The 23,925-nt window shown below is 40.2% G+C and overlaps 1 protein-coding gene across 1 annotated transcript in view; it reads left to right on the top strand.

The window, feature by feature from the left end:
* The window catches only part of XYLB (xylulokinase), an 82,808-nt gene that overhangs the window by 18,950 nt on the left and 39,933 nt on the right, over positions 1-23,925 (top strand). Inside the window, exons 10-15 of the mRNA XM_071428535.1 lie at positions 4-85; positions 1,102-1,142; positions 1,547-1,662; positions 3,662-3,777; positions 6,048-6,121; positions 7,475-7,571. Coding sequence (XP_071284636.1) covers positions 4-85; positions 1,102-1,142; positions 1,547-1,662; positions 3,662-3,777; positions 6,048-6,121; positions 7,475-7,571 — 526 coding nt within the window. The remainder of the gene's footprint in view (positions 1-3; positions 86-1,101; positions 1,143-1,546; positions 1,663-3,661; positions 3,778-6,047; positions 6,122-7,474; positions 7,572-23,925) is intronic.

The raw sequence follows: 23,925 nt of genomic DNA, 5'->3' as shown, positions 1-23,925 counted from the left end.
TAGGGGCCCATTTCTCCATATTATAGTCAACGTTATGGGTTTAGCCCAGACTGTAAAATAGTAGCATTTACAGGAGACAATCCAGGTGAGATGATTAACTGTGCAAGATTCAGTGGATATGATTATGTATGTACTGAAATTCTAAATCTATCTTTCTGGTTCTCAGATGCTGCCTATAAAATGAAGGAATATTGTTTTTATCAGCATTAATTCCTCTTTCCAACACCCTTCCATCACTGATTCTTTTGAGATAGAGATATCTCGGATAGGCTGTGTATGACATTAAATTAATTCTCTTTTGCCAAGTAATCAGAGGTGAATTCATTTGCCTCTTGATAACTTCAGTTTTTGTTATGAGAAACCATCCCTACTATGAACTGCTAACATTTTAGCTTAGAAAATATGAACTTTAAAAATGCTCTTGTATCTTTCCAAGTGAAAAGGTGGAGATGGACTTTGTTGGCTTTCTTTAAGAGCTGCCCTTTTGTCAGACTGATAGATCTCAGTACAAGGGAAGGTGTTAATTCAGGGTCTGTTTTTTGAATCCTGGAGACTGTTTCAGTGTAAAGCATATGTTTGTTTCTCCAGACTGTGAAAATAAAATACTTTCCATATTACAGTAGCTTATGCAGGTTTGAATCATGATAGAAGTTCATTATGATAGATTTTACATTCTTATTCTGCAAGTTGGGTAAACTCTGCATTTCCCAAAAGTCCATTTTTTTTCTTCTAGACACCTAAGTTCAACTTTGTCCAATAAATATGTGATTAATCTGAGGAAAGTGGGAATGTTCCTCCTCTAAAGTGTGTTGTTAATCAAGGGTCCACTGCATATAAAACCTGAATACATAAACCATCAGAAAAATCATGCTGTTCTGTAGTTTTGTCTTGAGCATTTTGATTTTATTTTAATAAAAATCATACCCTCACCCAAAAGTTTTGCCCATATTTTATGGTGGGTAACCCAAGGCCACTGGGAGCATACTTACCATTTATATTGTACTTTGAGATGGTGTTTGTAATGTGCTATGATGTCTCAGGTAACAGGCTGCAATTAAGTCAAAGAACTACCTTTGTACCTGGGATTCTTTTTGCTTTCAGCATCACTGGCAGGGATGAGACTTCAAGAAGGAGACATTGCAGTAAGTCAAAACACTCTCCTGAAAACTGTCCTTGGATGCTTGAAATACCTGAAATGTAAATAGCTGCAGGTTGCCAGTTAAATGTACCTGCTAGTGTGGATTTGCTGCTTATTGGATTCGTGCTTGTTCTATTTCCATCAATCTGTAAGCTGCCTGAAAGATTTTAAGTAAACTCTTGTGACTATTTTTAACTAACACTGCAGACATTAAAACCTAAGTCTCCATCCAGTATGTGTTTCACTGGCATGACAGCCTAAATCAGAGCTAGCTTCAGCACGAATCCAATTGACTTAATGTGTAATTTAAAAACAATTAGTGGCAATAACAAATGGTTTTAATTTAATTTCTGTATTGCTTTCCATGCACATTGTGATAAGGCTTCAATTATTTTTTTTCCCCTGCAGATTAGCCTTGGCACAAGTGACACATTGTTCCTGTGGATCCAAGAGCCAACTCCTGCCTTAGAAGGTCATATTCTCTGCAATCCTGTTGATTCTCAAACATATATGGCCCTTTTATGGTAATATAATTTATTTTTTTACATCTGGGATCGATAACATATATTTCTTTCTCTGTGTTAGTGCTTTTTATTTCTTTTGTGAGATGATAATGAATAGAACATTCAGCATTCTCTACGGTATATGGCAATCTACTGCTGAAACATTTCCATCAACCTTACAGCATTCCTATTGTTTAATCTGAGGAATTGAAAGTGCAGAGTTGTGGAGGATAAATCCTCATGGCAATAAAAAGCTGAAATTATTTCGGTGTATGATAGAGCCAGGTCTCTGTGTATCTCAGGTAATGCATTTAATGTGCAGGAATAACAAATCTGCTGAGATGGAACGTGAAATGTGTAGAGCCTGACCAGGCTGTGGAACTTCTGTGCTCCTCTAGTGGTCCAGAGGGGTCATAATATGGAGTAAGTGAAGATTCCCTTTCCAGAGAGGAGCATAATCATAATCAGTGCTGTTCAGGGATGCATTAGGGCTGTGCTTCAGGAAAATATTGAGATCTCAGAAACCCAGCAGAGAAAATCATCCTCATGGTAGCTTTTGGTGCTGTGATTTGGGAGTTGTTCGGCCCTTTGTCAGCCAAGGAGGTTGGACGGGAGCTGTGTTTGCCCTCACTGAACCACTGTATTCTGGATTAAAATTTCCAATCCAGGTCAAGTATTTGCAAGTAATATACAGATAAATTTTGTGTCTAAATGCCCTGGATTGTAGATGCTTGAAACTCAGAACTTCAGCAAAGCTCAAGTCTGCCCTGGAGCTGTAGTGTTGAATCCCACCTGCACAGTAGTAGATGACAGTGGGAACAGTGCTCATGAAGTTGAGTTCAAAACCAAGAGTCAATTGCAAGTTACTGATTTGTGATTTCCCAGCAGGTTTTGTTTGTTATGTTTGGTTTTGTGTGGGATTTTTTTGTTTGTTTGCTTTGTTTTTTAATTTACATTTGAGTTTTTCTTCCACCCAATGTTTTCTTTACTTTTGCTTTGTAGAAGAGCTATATAAACAACCTGTTCATAATAGGAAAGCAGATACTGAGGCATTTTTCTGAATAAATGTTACACTGCTGTTCTTTCTCTGCAGCTTAACATGCAGTTTGGTGGTGGCCTTGTCAGTGCTGAGTTAATCCTTCCTGCTCCTTCTGTGTAGTAATTTTTGAGCTGACCCTGCCCCTTTGGCACCAAGGCCTCTCTATTTCTAGAATATTAGCGTTAATAGGGGACCCTCAGTAGAAAATGAATGCCTGAGCTACCAGACAGAATATTTGTATAGAAAACTCAAATAGCTTCAGCTGGTGCTACTGAGCAAGTTCAAGGATTTCCTTGCCCTCATTTTTGATATTTCTGTGCCTCTTCTGCTGAGCTGCTCTGATAACTGTGCTGGAGAGTGTTCAAACTGCTTCCCCCTGGGTTCAAGTCCAGTGCTGCAGTATTTTGCAGGAGTGTGATATTCACAAAGAAGGTGACAGCATGAACTGTGCAAAGACCATAAAAAATGAAGAGATGCACATTTTACTGCATGTTTTGCTAACTGGCTGTGGTGCTTTCCTTTGCCAGATCCTGGCACAGAGCTAGACCTCATCATAATTCTTGTTGGACCCAAGCTGGTTCCATACAGGTACCATGTTCCTGAAATCATAAATGCAATGTGGGGATGCTCCTGCTGCTCCTTGCAGAGCCATCTCTGAGTGGTGGCAGGACACCTCTCTGAGGAGGGGTCTCAGCTGTGCAGAGCTGGGTTTGGCATGGCCTGCCATGGATCTAACCTGACTCACTGGAGAAATGCATATCCCCATCTCTGCACTGTGCTCCCCAGAACCCCCTGGAAAAGCTTTCTCTTGTCTTGCTCTTCCTTCTCTATCTCCTTTCATAATGAAGTGTTTATATATTCTAACTTGCCCAGCTTTAGTTCAGCTGATAAACTAAACAACAATGTCAAGTAAACAAAATGCTTTTAAAATCTAGAGCTAAATGTTTTGGAAAATACATGTGGTGTGTTTGTGTGTTTCAGTTTTAAGAATGGCTCTCTGATGAGAGAGAGGATCAGAGATGAGTGTGCTTCAGGCTCCTGGGATGAATTCTCCAAAGCCTTATCATCAACTGATGCTGGAAACAGTGGAAACTTGGGTATGAACCTTAGCAGGGCTGGGTCTTGGAGGGTTTGCTTAGACTCATACTGCAGTAGGTGTTGTACCTCCTTTTTACTTGGGTCATCATAAAGGTCAGGAATCAAGTTAACTAGAGCAAGAGAAATTCCTAATGTGTACTTGGAAATGCTCTGTTGACAACCTAAGCGTCATCACAGTGTTTTCCTTCAATGTTCACTGACTAAGAAAATTATATTTATGGATCTCCTGTGGTTGTTGGAAGGGTGTTAGTAACATCTTAGCTGTCGAATGTTTAAAACTAGTAATTTCTGAAGGAGGTTTTCATTAAAGTTTATTTCTTTTTCTGAAGACTGAAATCAAGTGAATTAAGTACTTCCATATTATTTCTTTCTTAGTCATTACTCTAGAATCTTGTTCATGCATGTGTACAAAGCAATGATGTCAAGGGATGCCTGGATTTCCTGCATTTTCCCTAGTGTGTCACAGAATCATTTAATCCCTGTTTTTTTCCCCATGTTATGGTTAGTAAGTGAAATGTAACAAAATTCTGATGATAGAAATATTTTAAAAATACTGTTAATCTCATGGATTTGAAGTTTTTCATTATTTTCTCTCCCAGAGTTTAACATTTTACAAGTCTAATATATAGCTCTGAAATAAGCTATTGAAAAGTGAGCACATGTCTAATCAAGATTAAAATGGACCCATTGCAGAGCAGGGTATGAAATCATCACCATCATCTCAGGTGTGAATTGATATAGGTAAAATTAATGGAAAAATTATAGGCAGCAAAGTTTTTAAATGTAGATATTTAAGCTATGGAAGGGTTCACTCCTCAGCCAAGTGAATTTAAGGTAGAGCCTCTTGACACTTTGAGATTAGATTTTTCATTTTTAGAAGCTCTGTTATGTTGTCTGTCAAATCCAGTCTCTGTGGGGTATTAAAATGACCAGGAATCTCTTTTCACTAGAAGACAAATCAATTCTAGTGTTTTAGAAAATGGGAAGAAATTATTCTAAAACCCCAAAGTCAGCCTGTTTAGACAATATTAAAAAAATTGGAAGTTGATGAAAATATTGTTACTGAACCAGGACAGTGCCTTAAAGTTTTAAAGCTTGTGTTCTAGTATATTCACTTGAATATCTCACTCTTCTATAAAATGGGTGTTTCATGAAAGTCATCCTCAAAAATCTATGTACTAGAATAACCTCTGGGTGTATCTGTAACAAATGCAGTAATCTCCATAATTTAAGTGCCTGGGGGGGAGCAAAGCAAAGGCATAGCTGGTTAAATACCCCCCTTTTATTCCTTGTTCCCTGTGGTGTGGGGAGGGGCCTCTGGAGAGGTTTGGAGGTCAGGATTGGAATGTTGGGATGTGCTTCCCCTGCAGATCTGTGGCACACAGAGCTGCTTACTGGCAACTTTGCAGAATGTTTAACCAGAAAGGTTATGTGTGCTAAAGCACAGTATTATTTTGGGTTTTATTTTGCCACTAATCACAGGTCTGCTAGGGCAGCAGAGTTTTGTTCCAAGGTTAGAGCCTCAGAAACTCTCCTTAGTTTCTTAGCTATTTTGTTCAGTTTTTCTGTCCTCATTTTTTTCCTGGTCTTCTTTCTTGAAATCTTTTCTGACCAACCCACAGAAATCTTTGTCTAGCTGCCTACAAAGCATTACAGCATTTCTTCAGATCTCATCAAAACTATTCAGAGACCAGCTCTGCTTCGTGACTTAAAATATCTGATGTTCTCTAATAAGCTCATGAAATCTAATCCAGGGTATGAAATGTTCCAATATTCCTGTACTCTTCTTACCAACTTCCCATTTTTTCTGTGTGTGTGGTTTTTTTTTTCTCCTTTCACCCTTGCATATGACCTACTCAGAATATTTCTACTATGAGTTATGTGTTAGCTGTGTTGCATCCACCACAGCAGACACATTTGCAAGTATCCTCTCTCGTAGCCTTGGTGTTTGTTAAATTTTTGGCATGTTTAATATCCACATTTGGGAAACTGGGAGAAATATAGAATTATAGGTTATCCTGAGTTGGCAGGGATTGTTAAAGTCCAAATCCTGGCTCTGCACAGGAGAGCCCCAAGAATCCCACCACATGGCTCAGAACATTAAGAAGCTGATGTGTGGACTGAAATTAGTAAAGAAACAGGCTGTGTGGTGACTCATATGTCCAAATACATGATAAAACATCTATTATCATTTTAGCTGTGTGCAGAAATAAGATTCCAGCTTTGGGCCTGGGAGCAAACATGACATCTTTAATGTTTCTTGATGCAGGTTTCTACTTTGATGTGATGGAAATTACTCCTGAAGCAGTTGGGGTTCACAGATTCAACAGAGACAACCAAAAGGTAGTAATAATCTGGTTAATGTCTCAAACTTTGAAGGAGTGCTGTCAAGGCTTCAATTCTTTGCCATTATATATTTTTTCTTTCTGTCTGAAATATTTGCTGTCCAGTTTCATTTATTGATGCAAGTCCCTGGAATGATTTTCATAAGGAAGTATTTGGTCTGTAGCTTGAGAGCATCTACAGAGCAATGTCTGAACTAGAACTTATATGGTATTTTTTTCATGATATACTTTCTTTACTGGAAAATGTGGATTTACTGAAACCAACGCTGTCTTTGAGACAGGATTAACTTTAAGCTTACTGAGAACTTAGTACATGTGCATGACTTAGTCCTTGTTTTTTAAATTTTAAACACATAGATAAGGGTGTGTTGAAACTGTGGGCTGTAATATTTTGTCTATATATGTGTGAACTTAAAGACCTCATTTTGCTGTCCTGCATGACTTGGAGTAACCTGCAAGTCACAGAATGGTATTTAAGTAAGCTCAGGCTGAAGTCCAAGTGGAATAAAATAGAAATTAAGTCATGGGAAGTTCTTTGTATATTGTTGTTGGGTTTTTTTTTGAGGAATGGCTGTTGTTTAAATGCCTGGCTTTCTGGGTGGTACTGAAACTCAGGAGCTGTCTTTGATCAATCATGGCTCCCAGTCGATCAGACCTCACGTAGGTGAACGGAGATTGATGCTATCTGGTGTTTGCAGTGCAGCTCTGCTCTCTTAAGTGTTGGCTGTTAAATGAATGCTTAATCACTTCTAGCTGTTACACAAATGTAGGCACTTACTGCAGTGCGTGGAGAAACTCAACTTCATGTGAAGGATTCCCTCTGTTTGTTTGCAGTTCAATATTCTCCTGCTTCTGTTGCCTCCTTGATGAAAGGACCACAAATATTATGGATGGAAACAAAATAAATTAATGAAAAGACTACGTGGTTTCACTTTTGTGCAGACAGAAATAGATTTAGACTTCTATGACATTGCTTAATTCATCTGAATTTTATATAATTTTATCTTCTATAATTGCTTTAATTTTATATTTCTGAGATATTGATTCCTAAGCAGCTCTTGGTGCTGGGAAATGCCTGGGGAAGAGTTTACAACTTGCCCTAAACTTCTTCCCATTGTGCATCAACTTCAAGTTTGATGTATTTGCCAACAGCATTGAGGATATGGGTTGTGTTCTCTGTCATGAGGCTTTAGGTCCATCTTGTGTGTATGAGTGAAGAACTGGGCCTAGATGAGAGCAGACTTGAGGGTGAAGGCAAAGAGAATCAGCCATAAACCTGTTTTTAACCACTCTGCAGCTTGGCAGTGTGTGCTGGGTAAGGAGTTGTTAATTCATTCCCCCTTTGGTACAGGTTCCAAGGTTTCCAAAGGAGGTAGAAATACGAGCACTGATTGAAGGGCAGTTCATGGCCAAGAGGATTCATGCTGAAAAGCTGGGATACAAAGTCTGTAAGTATGATGAGAACTAACTAATGGCACTGGGGGCCAAAGGCAGTAATGTCACTGCTGTCATCCCTGTCCTGCCTGATGGATACAGAAACTGGGATGAACTCTGAGTTTGGTCTCTTGGAAAAAATATTGATGGTGTGTTGGGTGCAAGTTTTTGTAGATGGCAACATTAGAAGGACCAAGGAGGTTTAGCTTTACAAAGATTTCTTTTTCAAGTATTCTTGCTGTTTCATTGTTTCTGAGCTGCAGTGTCTATTTTTAAATAAGAGTTTGGCCTTTGATAGCTTGTTAAGTGAAAAGACCACCAGCCTTCTGCCTGAAGCACAAGACTGTAACTCAGAAAATCTGAAATCTATGTTCAGTTCTTGGATCTGCCATTAGCTGGTCACACACCTTTTTACCTCAGTTTTCTGTTAATAAGGCAGAAGCCCTTTCCCTGTCTTGTGATTTAGAAAGCCAGAGCTCCAGCTTCCTAGAATTTAGGGTATGAATGGTTTTTAGCACATTGGAACAGCAAAGTCAGCCAGTATTTTACCTAGAAAGTGGGTTCAGATCATTACTAGGTGTACAATTATACAAAAATAATAGAGGCAAACCTGTAAGATTTTTATTGATGTTTTCTGACAGTGTGTCAACAAGTGGTATCTTTAACACGCTGAATTAACTCATCTAGAGGATTTTTAATAAATATTTTATTTCAAAAAAATCATAGTATTTTTATTTACATCCTGATCTCCTTCTTCACAAGTCATTCCTACCCCCAGGCTTTTATCAATAATCATGAAGGACAGAATATTTTTACTGTTTATTTTTAAAAGAGAACTTCAGGAGCTGAAAGTTGAAAAAATGCAGAGATCCTGGAACAAATCACAAGGCTTGACAACACCACCTCATAAATTTACGTTGTAAAGGTTTTTGTGTTCTATATTTTCTTATATAGTTGAAACTGTATTTATTTGTGGGGATTATTTATGGAGACAGGCAGAGTTTCAAATAGCCTGTGTTTAAAGTGCCTGTTTATCCTTCATTCTTAGATTCTGCTGCACCAAAATCTTGGTTTATATAGCCCAGAAAGCTCATGGCTGAGGATACTTTTGCAGTCTGTAAATGTCAGGGGTTAGACAAACACCAGAGTGTGAGAAGAACTATTTGGGATATCAGACAACCCTGACACAGGAATAAATGGGGATAAATTATCTGCAAATACATTTAGGCTGAGTAGGACAGCCAAAAATCCAAATAGTTTTAGGATGTGGCTTAATAAGCTTTGAGAATATGTCATTAGTATTTTTTAAAATGCTGTAGATGCCTACAGTGAAAAAGAGACAGGTGTGATTGGATTATATTCCTATGGATTCTTTGGAATGTTAGATACTTTTTTGTTGCATCCCTAGGGCCTTTTAGCTATTTGGTAACTTAACAGATGAGTTGCTTTAAAAAAGAACTGCTGTACATAGTGTAGGCTGTGTGCATCTCCCACTTCTCCTCAGTGGTATTATTTAAATGTCATACTTTGTTGTTTGTGTAGTGATGGCAGGCTCACATCTGCATTTGTTGTGTGACAGCTCTGAAAACAGGGTGTGTTCTCAATGTGTTTCAGGGTAAGGATGAGCATTGTGGGAATTACTCCAGCATTGCCAGACTTTGTCTTGTTTAATAGCTGCTGGTTTTCAGGCTGCCTTTTTTTTTCTTTCCTTTTAATGTGATTTAAAAGCTTATTTATTTTTTGGATTAAATATGCAGTCAGGACCCTTGTGTTTATTCAATTCCTTTTAGGCCTTGCCTACATGGGGGATTTACTTTGATATTTCCAGGAATCAAGCTGATTTACATTCAGAAATATAATCACAGCAGGGTAAATCTTGGCTTTTTTTTTTTGTTATTGCTGTTGTTTGCACTGATAGGAGAATACAGTAAGAAGTGCTCACAAGCTCTGGAAGGTTCTATGATGACACCCATTAAATCAATGCATGAGAGAAATGGCTGTGGCACAGTCAGTCACAACAAATGCCTTGGTGGGGTGCCCTGAGGTTTGTGTGGTGCTGTCACAGTGGTGCATATGAGTCAGAAACCTGGCTAAGAATTTCCCTAGCTCTGGCACCAAGGTGCTGGAAAATGATTTTGGCAGCTCTGAACCTGCCTCTCTGTTCTTGGGCCAAATGCAGTTTGGATGGTTGTAATCAGAAAAGCAACAGCGTACGTGAGAGAGAATTCTGTAAAAACAAACAAATAAAAACTGCCATATAGAGTTCTTGGTTATGCACTGTGAACATGACAAACATTAGATAATCCCTTAGAATTAGCTCCCAGTTAATGAATATATTATCTTGGAAGGAGCAGTATTTTGAATCCTCAGTCTAGCTTGTGCTGTGGGAAGGAATGCAATGATGCTGAAAGAGCTTTTTATATGTGAGCTTTTATTTCCAGCTGGATGTGTCCAGCACATTATAAATCTGATATAAATGACAAATAATAGTTTAAAATGCCCCTTAAAGCAGCTCCTCATGTGCTGTTTGTGCTGCCTGTGACATGAGCTCAGATTTCAGTGTGGCTTTGGTGCCAGTAGAGGGCAGGGGATTCTGTCTCATGAATTTTGTCTCTGAGGATGGGACGTGTCAGCCTTGTTCTGAAAATGGCACACAGTCACCAGATGATCCTTAGGAGAAAGGTTAAACCTTATATTAATTGTGATTTAAGGGCTTTCAAAGTGTGTGTCACTCTGTTCTAATTGCTCTAATCTTTCTCAATCAGGTTTCAGAGGAAATCATTCAGTAACACCCTGTATCCTGTTTTGCTTATGTGCTTAAGGGGTGGACTGAGTGTTGAATCTAGAAACAAACAAGTGAAGTTTGGTCTGTCCCTGTTGTTTACATCCTCCCATTCAGAGATTCATGAAGATAAGGTGAGGGTTTGCTGTTCTGCCTTTATTTTCCTGAATTTTGATGGTATCATAAATGCCTTCTATTTTTTCACTTCCTTTTACTGCTTGCAGCCATCCCCCTTGGAAAGCCAAGCTCTCAACTGCAGTTCAGAGGCTGGACTTAGAGACAGCCATTCTTGCTGCATGGTTAGGGGACTCTCTGAAGTCAAAACCATGGTAACTTTGTGGAGAAATGACAGTGTCTGCAGCTCAGTGACACTGGTGGTCACAGCAGCTATAAAGCTGTCAGTGGTACAGACTGATCTGCCAGTATATACTTCAATAATCTTGATGATCACTTCAGAGTTGCTTCTGTTCCTGACCAAGCAATCCTAAACTTCTTCCTAAAACTGACACTGGCTGGAGAATGTTGCCATGGTTCTTGCTTGGACCTAGTGAGGCTGTTCTGGGGAAAACCCACAAAACAGAATAATTTAGGGGGCAAAATCCATTCTCCACCTTACTGATGGGTGAAGTAAATATGCCATGATGTATGTAACATATGCTGAAGGAAAGCAGCACACAGGTAAAGGCTCTGTGCTGATCACACATGTAGTCAATAAATATTTAAATTACATTTTGCTCTAGAGTGTAGGAACCTTCATGACAATGGCAATCTGAGCTCTGGGTCAACACATGTTGGATCAGGTGTGTGCTAGAGTTGTGTTAAGTCAGCTTTTGTGGGACTGCAGCAGCAATTAATAAATCCTGCCATGTAGGAAGGCTGATTATCTGGGGTGGAGTCTGTGTTGAAGCTGTTAACTTTGGACAGAGCTTTGTGGCTTGTTTTTGTGCCTGTCAGTGACTCCATAATACTCCAATTGCCCAAGGTGCTGTTCTGTCACCTTTATACCTTCAGGAACCTGATTCTGCCACCTAACTGTGCTCAGCAGGGGCAGGTGGGTAGAAGGTGCCACATTTTATGAGTGCAGGCTTTGTCCATAAAACCTTGTGTGTGTGAATATTGTGTAATTTATAGTTTCTTACATAAATCCATCACTCACAAATGATGTTGGTGCCTTGAATACTAGAGACTGTATTGGTGCTTAAGTGCTGGCTGGGGTGACACTGACATGCCTGGGGCTTTGCACTGCTCTGAGAATCAGCTGATTTTTTTTCAATGGGGTGCATTCTTGGAAAAAAATAGCAGTCCTGAAGTGCTAAGAAGAAAAAGAGGAATGTCAGAGCATGCTGGGCTTGATTTCTCAGGGATTAGAGTGGGGACTTACTTACATTTCTGAAGAACTCGGCTCAGTTTAAGATTACATGAGGGTAAACCCCAAGGTGATGAATTTTCTTTTTCTTCAGGTGATGTTTTCTTCTGATGCTCTTCTCAGCAGGCTGGAGGTAGCAGTAATGTGTGGCTTTTTTCCTGCAGGGAAGGCGGTCTGATGGAGTCAGGGATGCTCAGAAAATAGAATCAAGGAATCATTAAGGTTGGAGAATTCCTCCAAGATCATCATATCCAACATTTGACCCAACACCACCATGCCCACTAAGACATCTCATGAAATGACATGCCTACATGTTTTTTTAACACTTCCAGGGACAGCGACTCCACCACTTCCCTTGTTCCAAACCATCACTTAGTACAACATGGAGCAGTTGTGTTTCATTGTTCCTGTTCTCATGTGGAGGCACAGAAACCCAAAGGTGAGACCTGAGGCTGTTACTCCACAACAAAATATTGGATTGGAGGATGCAGTGCCTCTCCTTCTTAGCAAGGCAGGGTGTCACTGGTCCTTGGGATGCTTCAGGGATGCCTTTGTGCCTGGCTGTGAGACAGATTTTCCTGTTGGTGGTTGTCCTTGACTGTCTGGCATTTGTGACTGTGCTCTCCAAAACTCCTGTGAGTTATTGGGAGCATGGGGATTCTTGTTCTGTCAGCCTTTGCCTGCACTGCTGAGTGTGTGTTTACTCCAGTTGTAGCAGTGTTTTGGCTGAAATAAGGAGCACTGGGAGTGAGGCCATTTTGTAGTTGCATACAGATTAAATTGATGTTTATGCCCTGTGGGATTTAAATTTCTTAGAGAAATCAATACTAAAATGTTGTGTTGGCTTCGTGCTTGTCTCTTGCTGTTTGCTGCTGAGAGTGCTGATGGTGTTTCAGCAGCACGAGGGTGCTGGCTTTGTTAGGGGCCTTTTGCTTCAGCAAGCTTGTAAAAACAGTTTAAAAATTATTAGAAGACAGTGACAGGTTGAAGATCTCTTTTTGGAACAGTAGTGAATAGCAGTAACAGCCAGATTCAAATGTGGAACAGAGATGGGGCAGAGTGTGCTGCTTGGCATGCAGTACAAACAGAAATGCCTTGCCATTACATCTTAAACCTACATTTCTGAGGGAGGGGTGTTGGCTCAAAAAGTACTTTGAAATTCATCAGAGGCAGGATCTTCCTCCTGGATAAGCCAGTCATTCTGCTGCAGAGGATATTTGTATTTTCTGATGAAACTTCTGCCTGATAAGAGTGCCAGTGTGAGATGGGCAATAGCTTGCCAAGAACTTGACTCTATCCACTTTTATTTTTCACAGAGCATCACACTTCTATCACGTAGCTGAGCCTTCAAGGCATGATCAAGCAAGGCTTGGTTTTAAGCCAGTGATCTGGAAAGGTTGGTTAGCTCATTACCAATTCCCTGACCAAGTATTTCACAAAAAATTGGCTTTTTATTATTACTTGGCTCAGGAGAGTAAAGTATTAGTTTAACTAATTTTTCAAGGGTTAGATAAAATGTCTCTGAAGGAAATGACCTCATGTGCTATAAGGAAGCTGCTGACGTGCTCTAGAATTTTTCATGCAGAGGCCATTGTCTTGCTTTTATTTGCTTTATTGTTGTCATACATATACAGGAAACACAATGAAGACAGAAAATCTGAAGAGTTAATAAAAAAGATTAGAAAGGGTACTATCTGCCTTTCTTTTCTGACACCATGATAAAATGCTGTCATTCTTTGAACAATTGCTTTTAATGTTTGGTCAGCAAAAGACCAAGTATGTAAATGGTTCAATTCCTGTGCCCTGATGTTGGGAAAGATTGTTTATGGCTCTGTCAGTGGATGTACTGTTCAGGCAGTACTCAGAAAAATAGTCAAGCTGTCAGATTGCTGGGTTTGTTAGAGCTTTGTGGATCTCTGGAAGCTGGGGACCTGGAGATCAGCTGGGTTATCTACTAAATCTCCTTTTATTGCTTGTTTTTTGAGACTGATCTACAGTTTTAAATCCAATTAGATTAGCAAGGGAATGACATGACTGCAGTCTATAACTGCCTTCTTGGGGAAAGGAAACTTGATAGTATAGGACTCTTGGGCCTTACAGACAGAAACATTATGGTTCAATAACTGGAAGCTGAAAGCAGGCAAACCTCAAATGACAAGGAAGGTGCAGATTTTTAACAGAAACTGAAATCAAACTGCAGCAATTGGCAGTGGTGTAGTGAATTCTTTAGCACTGGCAGTTTTAAGAACAAGATTTTTTTCCCCCACCTTAAAACTAGGTGCACTGATCTAAAGAGAGAATTTGTTATAGAAGAGTGAGTTTAAAAGGTGAGAGTTATCCATTCCTTCTTGGACACATGGCAATCTGTAAGAAAAAGAAAACCTGATTTACAGCTATATAACACTGCTGTGTAGTAATCATTTATACCCATAGCAGCTTCTGGTATCACTGTAAATGAAGGCCTGTTTTCATAATCCTTCTGCTTGTAAAGTACTACATTTACCTCTAGTTGACACTTAGTCAAATGCTACATATTTATTACTTTAAGTCTTTCTCCTGGTGTGTTCCTGTATTTTCATTTTTGTTGCTCAAATGTGACAGTCCTGTTAGTGAACTCTACTCAGCTCTCCCAAGACTTTCCTAGTCCTTCCAGCTGTTTTCTCTTTTTTTTTCCCTGTTTTAAGGTTATTCAGCTGCTTTTACACATCTCAGGTTATGCATCACTCCTGAGCGTTGAGTGTCTCAATGCTTTCAGCTGCATCAACCCACACTTGAGGTTTTCAGTGTTAACAGGGGTTCCTACTAGACAAGCCATTCTTTTCCTGCTTCCTCTATTTGCTTGCACATACAGGGATTTTTAGCTGTGATTGCTGCATGAATTTTAGGCAAGGCAATTTTCCCTTACTTGAAAAGAGATTTCTGCCTAAATTTCAAAAACAATTTTGGATATCTAAAGCTTTGTTTCCATCCAGATTTTGATTTCCAGAGGACAGCTACACAGTGCTTACCCAGATTATCTCAAGGAAAAAAATAGCCTGCCACCTCCCACATTTCTTGTTTAAGTAAGACCCAAGTAAAGTTCACACAATTGTGGACAAGAGTTATTTTGCTTTTGACTTGCATAACTTCAATTCTCTTCAGACATGAGGAATTAATTTGTGCAACTTTTAAAATTTTTCGTATTTCTGGCCTGTGGTTTTCAAGACCACACATGAAGGGAATTCTTTAAACTATAATGTTATTTAACCTGTATGTGGTGTCTAACTTATGCACTAGCACAGATATGTGTGGGCAATGTAAAATGACAGGTATCAGCCCCAAGGTTTTCCCAACCTCAGTTTAGTCCGAGTGTAAAAGGTGGCAAAAGGTGGAAAGTTAATGAAAAACAACCTTCAAGTGCACTGTGTACTTCTCCAGTTGTCTGAGGTAAGAACAGAAATGTGTTACCTTTGGAGGCTGGAATTTGGGATCAGTGAAAGGACCAACCCAAGGGAGAAAATTGTGTGTGTGTAAGAGTGAGATTAGAGCATCCACAGAATGGAGATCCCAGCTTCTGGACAGTGAAATAACTTTTCTCTTTGATGTTTAAAAGGCTGGAATTGACAGCATCTTGCAGTGACCTCCAGCTTGTCAGTGCTATAACTTTCCTAGCTGGAAAATCCAAAGAATGGATAAAAGAGCACAAAGAAAGTTTGCTTGAATCTGAAATTGTCTTCTTCTGACTGCAGTTAGAGTGATTGTACAGCATCAGACAAAGTAAAACTAAACTCAGGAGTACCTGCTGAGCATTGTACATCAATTACTACACAAGTAGAAAGTGAGTTTAAAAATGGCCACTTCTCTACCACTTCTTTTGGTTTTAAAGTATTTGTGTTCCATTTGGCAATATCTGAAGATTAATAAGAAATGTCAAGAAATCTCTGAAAGCTGGAAATTTGAAATTAAAAATAGAAGTATGAATATACATACAAACAAAGAGTAGATTTGTAATGGTTTTATTTTTCATAGTATCTCAAAGTGAATTAGTTCTTTAGAGAATACTTCTACTGCAGATAATTTCACTTGTCAATATTTATTGACGTTCCTAAACCGTGGCTTAGCACCTCATGCTTCACCTCTTATTGAGCCTATTTCCATGGAATCTTCTGAAATGCATATTTATTAGACATTTTCAGAAGTTCTGGTGGGTGGAAGTTCAATTAGCTCCTGGTTGTAGAAATCAGCTGCATCTTTCTCAAATATAAACATTTTCCATTTCCACTTTTGCAGTAACACTAACAAATGAACTGACTTGTGAACATGTTCAGTTTCTAAAGTTTGAACACGTGAACAAGTGAACACGTTCACTTTCCAAAGTTTGTGTGCTTGTCTATCTTGCCAAGGCACTCCATCATTTAGGGTGCTCTTATAGCTTATTTTCAACAGCTTAGTATCACTTTTGTTGCATTTTAACAATGGGTTTTGTTGGTAGAGGGCTTTGTACCCTGGAGGTATCCAGGTCCTGGGGACTCCATTTCAGGGCATCCCTCCTTTGTATTTCCAGGGGAGGTCAACATCTGTCACTGAGCAGGGTAGTAGTCAGGATTTATCTGTACACAGCCATTTTCTCGGTGGAAAGCTTAAAACATACAGAAATGTTGTATATTTTGTCCTGTGTGGCAGCAGCCCTGTGAGTGCTGTTGGAATGAAGGTGGTCACTGGTCACAGAGCCTGAGGGATTTTGAAGGATATTTTCAAAAGCATCCATTCTCTTCACCTAAGATGCTCTTGACTTTTTTTTTCCCCCTGTGTTTATTCTGGTCAAAAATGAACTTTTTGTTATTTTGAAGTAGTTCTAATTATAATGGCAATACAAATGTACAAGTGAAGAGCTGCTTGACTAATCTCTTCAAATTAAGAGCACTTCTAGTTAAATGACTTAAGGTTACCTGCAAATGAACAGTTTTACTGCTGAGAGAGTGATACAAAGCTCATATGGTGCACTTATTTTGTGAACACAAAGGCTTAGTACCCACTGAAATGGAGGTGAACATCTGAAACCATTGTCTTTAAGTATGACACATTAGAATAAGAAATTGCTGGCGTGTCTGTTGGAAAATGTGGAACTTTATTAAAGGAGTTATTTCTTGCAGTTTACTTATAAACAATCATGTGCATCTGATGCTTTGGAGCAATGCCACAAAATTGTGAAAAAAGTGATTAAAGAGATGGTGTCCCTAAAAGTTTCACATAAAAGGCTCAAAGAACAATTACCCAAGTTGAATGCAGTGTTTTAAAAACAGCTTCATCCATTTTCCTGACTTTTTTTGTGCCTTTCCTCTAAATAACTCTAATGTATATTAATTAATTGCTTGAAATAATACCAATAAATCTAACAAGGTTTGTCTAAAGCTTCACTGCACAAAGGAAACTTCATGTTTGTTTCAGTGGTGAGAGAAAAAAATCATTTACTGAAAATATTAAGAAAGCTAATATTAATTTAGATGGAACTTAATGAAATCTTTAATGGCTTTTTAAAATTATTTTCCTTAGATTGTAATTTGAATTAAATCATTACTATTGTTAAATTAGTTAAACACTAAATTAAGAAATGCAAATGAAGTGAGCCCAAAATCCAATGTGGTTATTGTTTTTATTGATATATGTAGGCTAGTGGTGCGGAGCAAATTCCAATTATATCTGATCTGTTATTTGCAGTACAAGTTCCTGACTCTTCATTAAGTGTAATGCATTAGATTAAATGCTTTGTTCAATAGGAGCTTGGAAAATACCACTATTACAATAAACCTCTTGCTGCTCTTGCCTCTTTGTTTGGGCTGTTAGCACTGTGTATAATGCAGGCTTCAAGGCTTTCTGGTTTAAAGTTTGAAAATCCTGCCCAGCTGTGATCATCAGAGGAAGATAAATGTAGGTAGCAGAGTCACAGGAGGCCCAGGAGTGAGGGAGAGTTGCTGAAGGCAACTCCATTACATACATGAGTTCACCTGAATAAATGTTCAGTGGCTTCTGTTTTGCTAACTTTAAATACTGGTAGCTAGCGAGAAAAATGCTCCTTTCACATGATATATCTCTCTCTATGATTAAAACATCCAAAATAAATGAAGCATGCCTCCACATATCAGAACTGGATTGATCCAACTTGTTCTTTATCCTTTGGTTTATATTTTTTTATAGTTTTTGTATTTATAAAACACTGACTGGAATGAGTAGAAATCCAGGGAGGAGAGAGGAAAATGTTTGTGCCATTTTGGGCTTGCCTGCTTTGTGCACAGCCAAAGTACTTGTCTGTGTCAAAGCTCATTTTTCACTTTTAAGCTGCTGTTTTCCTCAGGAGCTCTTCAGGAAGGTGAAATGAAGCACCTCAGCTGCCAAACCTCCCTGTGACAGTCCCATGTGGAGAGAGGACACCATAACCAGGGGTAGGTCTGGCTGCATGACTGGGCAAGCTGGGCACACGTGGTGGGACCCACATTCCTGAGCTGTGCCGGGCTTGTCCTGTGCCTCTGCATCCATCCTGGTGCTGCATGGCTCTGCATCAGGTGATGGGGCTTCTCAGGTGCTCTCCAGAGCTCCTGTTTGAGCTGAAAGATTCATTTTTATACACATTGTTATACACATGTGGAAGAACCTGCCTGTCCTGTTGAGCCCCCATGCAGAAGTGCTCTTATCTTTGTCAGCATTAGTGATAAAAAATACTTTCAGCTTGGTGTGCTCCTCAGTTCAGTTTATTCCGGTGGTGTCGAGGCACCTGTCCAGCCCAAGTGGAGGAGCTGCCTCTGCTCTGGCTGCTCTGCATTGGCAGCAGGGTGTAGAGACAAAAACCATGAGACCTCATCACTGTTTTTCAGCCTTCTGGGAAGCACTGTTGCATTTGGGAATGCATGCAGGCAGGGTGCTGGCAGAGCAGTGGTGACAGCTGATGTTTGCAGCAGAGGCTCTGGTTTCACTCTACACAGATCTCTTCTTTCTCCCAGTGTATCAGGTGTAAGCAGTGCAAGTAGCTCCATAACCATGTGAGTACAACTGATTTAGCTTCAGTCTCTGGTTAACCTTTTCCTGGCAGAATAACTGTTGGAATTGATGTGATAGAGGCTTGTGAGGTGTTTGCTGCTCTGTTTTAGCCTAATGTGGTGGGCATAGTTAGTGTGTTCAAGTGCTAGTTGGCTTTGGAGATGGGGTTCCAATGCTGGAATTTAGTTTATGTTTATGTCCACACCAGGAGTGTGTGGCAAAGTAGGACAAGACATTGAGCACTGAGCATGTTTTGTGAGCCTTCTTCCCAGTTACTAGAGGAATTTTTGCCCATTGTACTCCAAATATGGAAACCCAATCTTTTTCCCATACTGTCTTTGTCCTCCTTTTTGTTTCAGTTTCTTGGAATTCTGAATCATCCTGCATTCAGAGCCATTCTAAGGGTTCTGTGGAGGCACTAAAAGACACCAGAATGTTTTATTACTGGAAAGAATTAAAATCCCCTGTTTTCTGCATCATGATGAGGACCCTAAGGATATTTGCCATGTTGCTTTGTTTTGTGCATTTGAATGCTCACTAACTGCTACCATACAATTAGCAAAATGCTTCCCTTTCTTGGTTTCCTCCAATGCTCCTCATTGCACAAATCCATGGAGTGTGGCTGCAGAATGAGTCTCTGAAATGCTTTTATCTGTCATGGTAGCCTGTTCATCCTGCTGTATTCCCACGGTCATCCTTGATCTGTGCTGGGAATAGAAATGAGACCATTCTGGCTGGAAAAAAACCTCCTGGATGTTGTGCTGGCATTGCTGCTGAGGGTGGTGGCAGCTGGAGAGTGTCTCCTCACAGTGGTGGTGTGCAGGGAGGAGTTTCTGGGTTGGAGACAGATCTTTACCTTCCAGGAGATGTCTTGTGGTTTTGAGGCTGACATTGCTTGGCCTATTCTTCTTGAGGGTTTTTGAATATGCTCTTACAGAGATGTTTTTAGGTACTTCTCCCAGGCTTAGGGGCCTTTTTGCCACACTGCTTTCAGAGGATAACTAGACTACCAGGATGATTCTCTGGCCTTCTAGGACCATGTTGCCATTGCAACATCTTGTACTTGAACTGAATTGAACGTTGTGGCAGCAGCAACCTGCAAAGAATGAGGATCTCAGCACCCAGGCAGAGCAAGCAGAAGTTATTTTCAATGCATACTGTGAAATGGGAATCAGTTGTGGAGAAGCCCTGGAAGCACTGGCAGAGAGGAAGCGTGGTTGGTGTTGACCTTTAAGGTTTGACCATGCTGCACAACAGGAGCTTGTGCTGCTTCCTCCTGCAAATCAGTGTCAATGAAAGCACTGGGTTATGAATAGTGCAGCTGCTATGAATAGTGAGGATAAGTAGTGCTGGATTAGAATATAAATCTTAATCAGGATTAAGCCTCAGCAAATATGTATCTATGAAGCAGAATGTGGTGTATGAATAGGGAAGAAGCTGGATAAACAGATTCTCTAAGTTCAGAGACAGCCCTGCTTCAGTCTGCGAGTGGTTGTGCCCTTTTACACTCCGAGGAGCATCCTTATTGCACTGGATGTGAGGCTTTTCTTTGAAATCAAATTTGTTCACAGAATTGTAGGACTGTTTGGGTTGGAAGGGACCTCTGGAGATCATCCAGTCTGACTCCCCTGCCAGGACAGGGTCACCTGGAGCAGGTGACAAGGGAATGTGCCCAGGTGGGTTTGGAATATCTCCAGGGAGAGAGACTCCACAATGCCCTGGGCAGCTGTTCCAGTGCTCTGCTCTGTTTGTTGGCCCACAGCTGAGAAAAACTTGCTGCACCATTTGTGAAGGATTCACTCACCCCATCTGAAATTCAGAGCTGAAATGAAATGTGAGCAAGAGGAAGAACCATGTAGCAGTAGAGGCTCATTTGTTTTCACATGAATACGTTAGAGCAAAATCTCACTTTCATGAATCAGCATTTCCTTTGTCAATAGCTTTCAATATTAAACACTAAGGTGACACCAGGATTACATTGGAGGAAAAGTAAATTAAACTGCAACAAAAGATTCTAGAGGGTAAATTGACACTTCAGGTCTTGATTTAGGTTCAGCTACAGAGCAGGGAGGGAATAACTGTTTCCTCCCCACAGTGTTTCAAATTGTTTTGTGACTGAGAGATAAAAAGGACATTTCCAGATCCTCAGTGGATACCAGCTCATCCAAAGCCCACACTGTATTGAGAAATTATTCTGTTATTCCCTTCCATGTTCTCTGAAAATTGTAACACTCAGTTTGCCAAGTTATGGAGCATATAGTGGTGCACATCCCTTGTTGCCTAGAAAGAAAATAGCTGATGTTTTAATATCCTCATGTGCTGAAATTTCATATTCTTCTGCTGAAGTGCACTGTTTCCTCCTCTTCCTTCTTGCCAAATCCATTTTGTGTTTCCACACATTAACCTCTTCCTGACCTAGTGCTGCTCATGCATGAAATGCCCAAGTGCTTCTAGGCTGCAAGCACAGCAGTTATCTGATGTGTTAGTCTTGACAATGATGCAAAGGAAATGCCCAGGTGTATGAATGTTACCAATAATTTTAGTAAACAGTCCCTGGAAGTTATTTATGGATGTGTATTTTGGTGGCAAGGCAGACTTTAAATATTCTGAAACTGTTTTTAAAATTACACAGGTGTCCCTGCTATTCTGATCTTAGTAGCAGAAATTATTTTACCTTGAGACACATTTGGTTGATACCCATAAGTATCCATGGGTTTGCATAAATACAAGTACAAGCACTTCTTGACTTGTCAGTGTAGTGGCAGCATCTCCCTCACACTTAATTGTGTGGGTCTCCTGTATTCTTTCATTTGCCATTACAAGTTCAGATGGCCACTCCTAAGATGTTTTCAAAGTTCACAGGAAGTTTAGAAGGCAAACCAAACCAAAAGGGAACACACTTTCTGCAGGATTGTTGGTAGAAATTCAGCTGTTTCTTTAGCTGTAGAATAGGTTCTGTGGAGCCAATAGCAGTGAAGCTTCCCTATGCTTCAATTGCAGCTGTGACTTAGGGAAGCATCTTTGGAAGAAAATATAGATATCTTTATAAAAAAGGACTTTAGTCTAATTGTGATGGTGTTCACAGGGGTCTGAGGATGAGGGAAGAGATGAGGATCTGACTCCATGTTTCGGAGGCTCGATTTATTATTTTATGATATATATTATATTAAAACTATACTAAAAGAAAGGATTTCATCAGAAGGCTGGCTAAGAATAGAAAAGGAAGGAATGAATAACAAAGGCTTGTGGCTCGGACAGAGAGTCTGATCCAGCTGACTGTGATTGGCCATTAATTAGAAACAACCACATGAGACCAATCCCAGATCCACCTGTTGCATTCCACAGCAGCAGATAACCATTGGTTACATTTTGTTCCTGAGGCCTCTCAGCTTCTCAGGAGAAAAAACCCTAAGGAAAGGATTTTTCAGAAAATATCATGGCTACAGTCTGACCTTTTTTTTTTGTTTTTATTGTGAACCTAGGTTTAAATACAGACATCGTCATCTCCTTGTTGATACTAATGATGCTACTTGTGTTTAGGCATGTTCTGAAGCAGTTTCCTAAGTTCCTAACTTGAATTTTGCACCTCCTCCTGAAAGCCACTAAGAAAACTGAGTCGTGCCATTTGTGAGCCAGTGTGTGCTTAGCAATTCCTGGCAGAAATCCCTTGAACAGGGGAGTGAGTCTGTCAGAGCAGGGAAGTTTCAGCAGTGAGGCCCCCAGTGTGTCAGTCACTGTGAGTACACTGAGAGAGGTCTTGTGATCTAATGAAAAAAGGCCAAAGAGGTGAACTGTGCAACACACTTCTCCACCCAGTGTACACCTAATCCTGTCTTGCACATTCAGCTCTATCTCCAGGCTTATCCTCTGCTGTGATGATGAGAAGCTCATGCTTGTGACTTGAATAAATCATGGAAGTTGCATGTTAAACAGAGGAATGGTCCATTGGGAGCCTCATCAAATTCAGCAAGGAAAAATGTCAAGTCTTGCACCTGGGGCACATAGACTCCCTGCCTTGATAAGGATCTGGGGGAAAGCTCAGCTGAAAAGGATGTGGGAGGCCTAGCTAAAAATGAGCCAGCAGTGTGTTCTTGCAGCAAGGAAGGCTGAGAACATGCAGGCTGTACCAACAGAAGCACAGCCAGGCAGTTGAGGGAGGAGAATTAATGTCCTTTATTCAGCAGCCCGGTAGATGACATCTGGAGTGCTGTGACTGATTTGGGGCCCCTTAATGTAAGAAATTTATTGACAAACTGTACCAAGAGCCACCAAAATGCCATGTGGCTGGAGGACCTGCTCTGGGCAGAGGCTGGAGAAGCTGGGCTTGCTCAGCCCTAAGAACAGGAGGCTTTAGGGGCGGCCTCATGGCAGCTTGTTGAGGTGCTCTTGTCTGAAGTACACAGCAAAAAGAGGTGAAACCATGTCCATAAACGGATAGAGGAGAGTTTCTAATGGGGCATATAAAAAAAGAGATCACAGGGAGGAGTATAAATATAAAACATTTTATTAGTGAGCTCTTGTTAACTGAAGGTCTTAAAACCTTGTCTGGGAAATGTAACACGACAAGGCTAATTTTATGTTGTCCTCCTCCTGAATAAAGTTGGTATATTGACCTAGTTCTGTCACTCTGCAGCCATGAGCCAATTGGATCCCTCAGCTGCCATCCCATCTCATTTTGCCTTCTTTGGAGAGATAGAGCTAATTACAGTAGGTACTCCATCCAAATTTTTATGGATTAATTTACAGCATGATGAACAGAGTCGGTGATGGAGATGCAACCAAGGAAGTGAGGGTGTGCTCTGACCTTGTCACTCACAAGATGTGGAGACATACTGCTCTTTTCCCAGATGGCTTTTGAGTTTTACAGAAAGTCAGTGACAAGTTTAATTATTTCTGACAAACGGAGAATGCTTTCTCTATCTGCCTTGTTTTCTACCCTTCATGACAGTGGAAGAAGGCAAAGCAGCATCTTGACCAGCCACCCTTTGGGAGGGATATTTTGGACTGAAGTTTTGGGGTTGAAGTCCAGAGTTTTGGCTCCAGTTGGCTCAGTGCTGTCAGGATCAGATATTTTTGATGCAAGAAGGTGCTTAGGTACCTCTCAAGTCAATGAAACTTCAGTGCCTGCCTAAATAATGTTTGGCAAAGAGATGTTTTCTCAGCAATCAAGATGTAGTTTACATGCTCTATGGCATTTGATAACTCCTGC

This window comes from Agelaius tricolor, unplaced genomic scaffold (genome assembly GCF_023055355.1).
Source record: "Agelaius tricolor isolate 1412-34295 unplaced genomic scaffold, bAgeTri1.0.p SCAF_6, whole genome shotgun sequence".
In the NCBI taxonomy this organism is placed as follows: Eukaryota; Metazoa; Chordata; class Aves; order Passeriformes; family Icteridae; genus Agelaius; species Agelaius tricolor.
The sequence above is the reverse complement of the archived record's forward strand: the minus strand, read 5'-3'. Positions and strand labels throughout refer to the sequence as shown.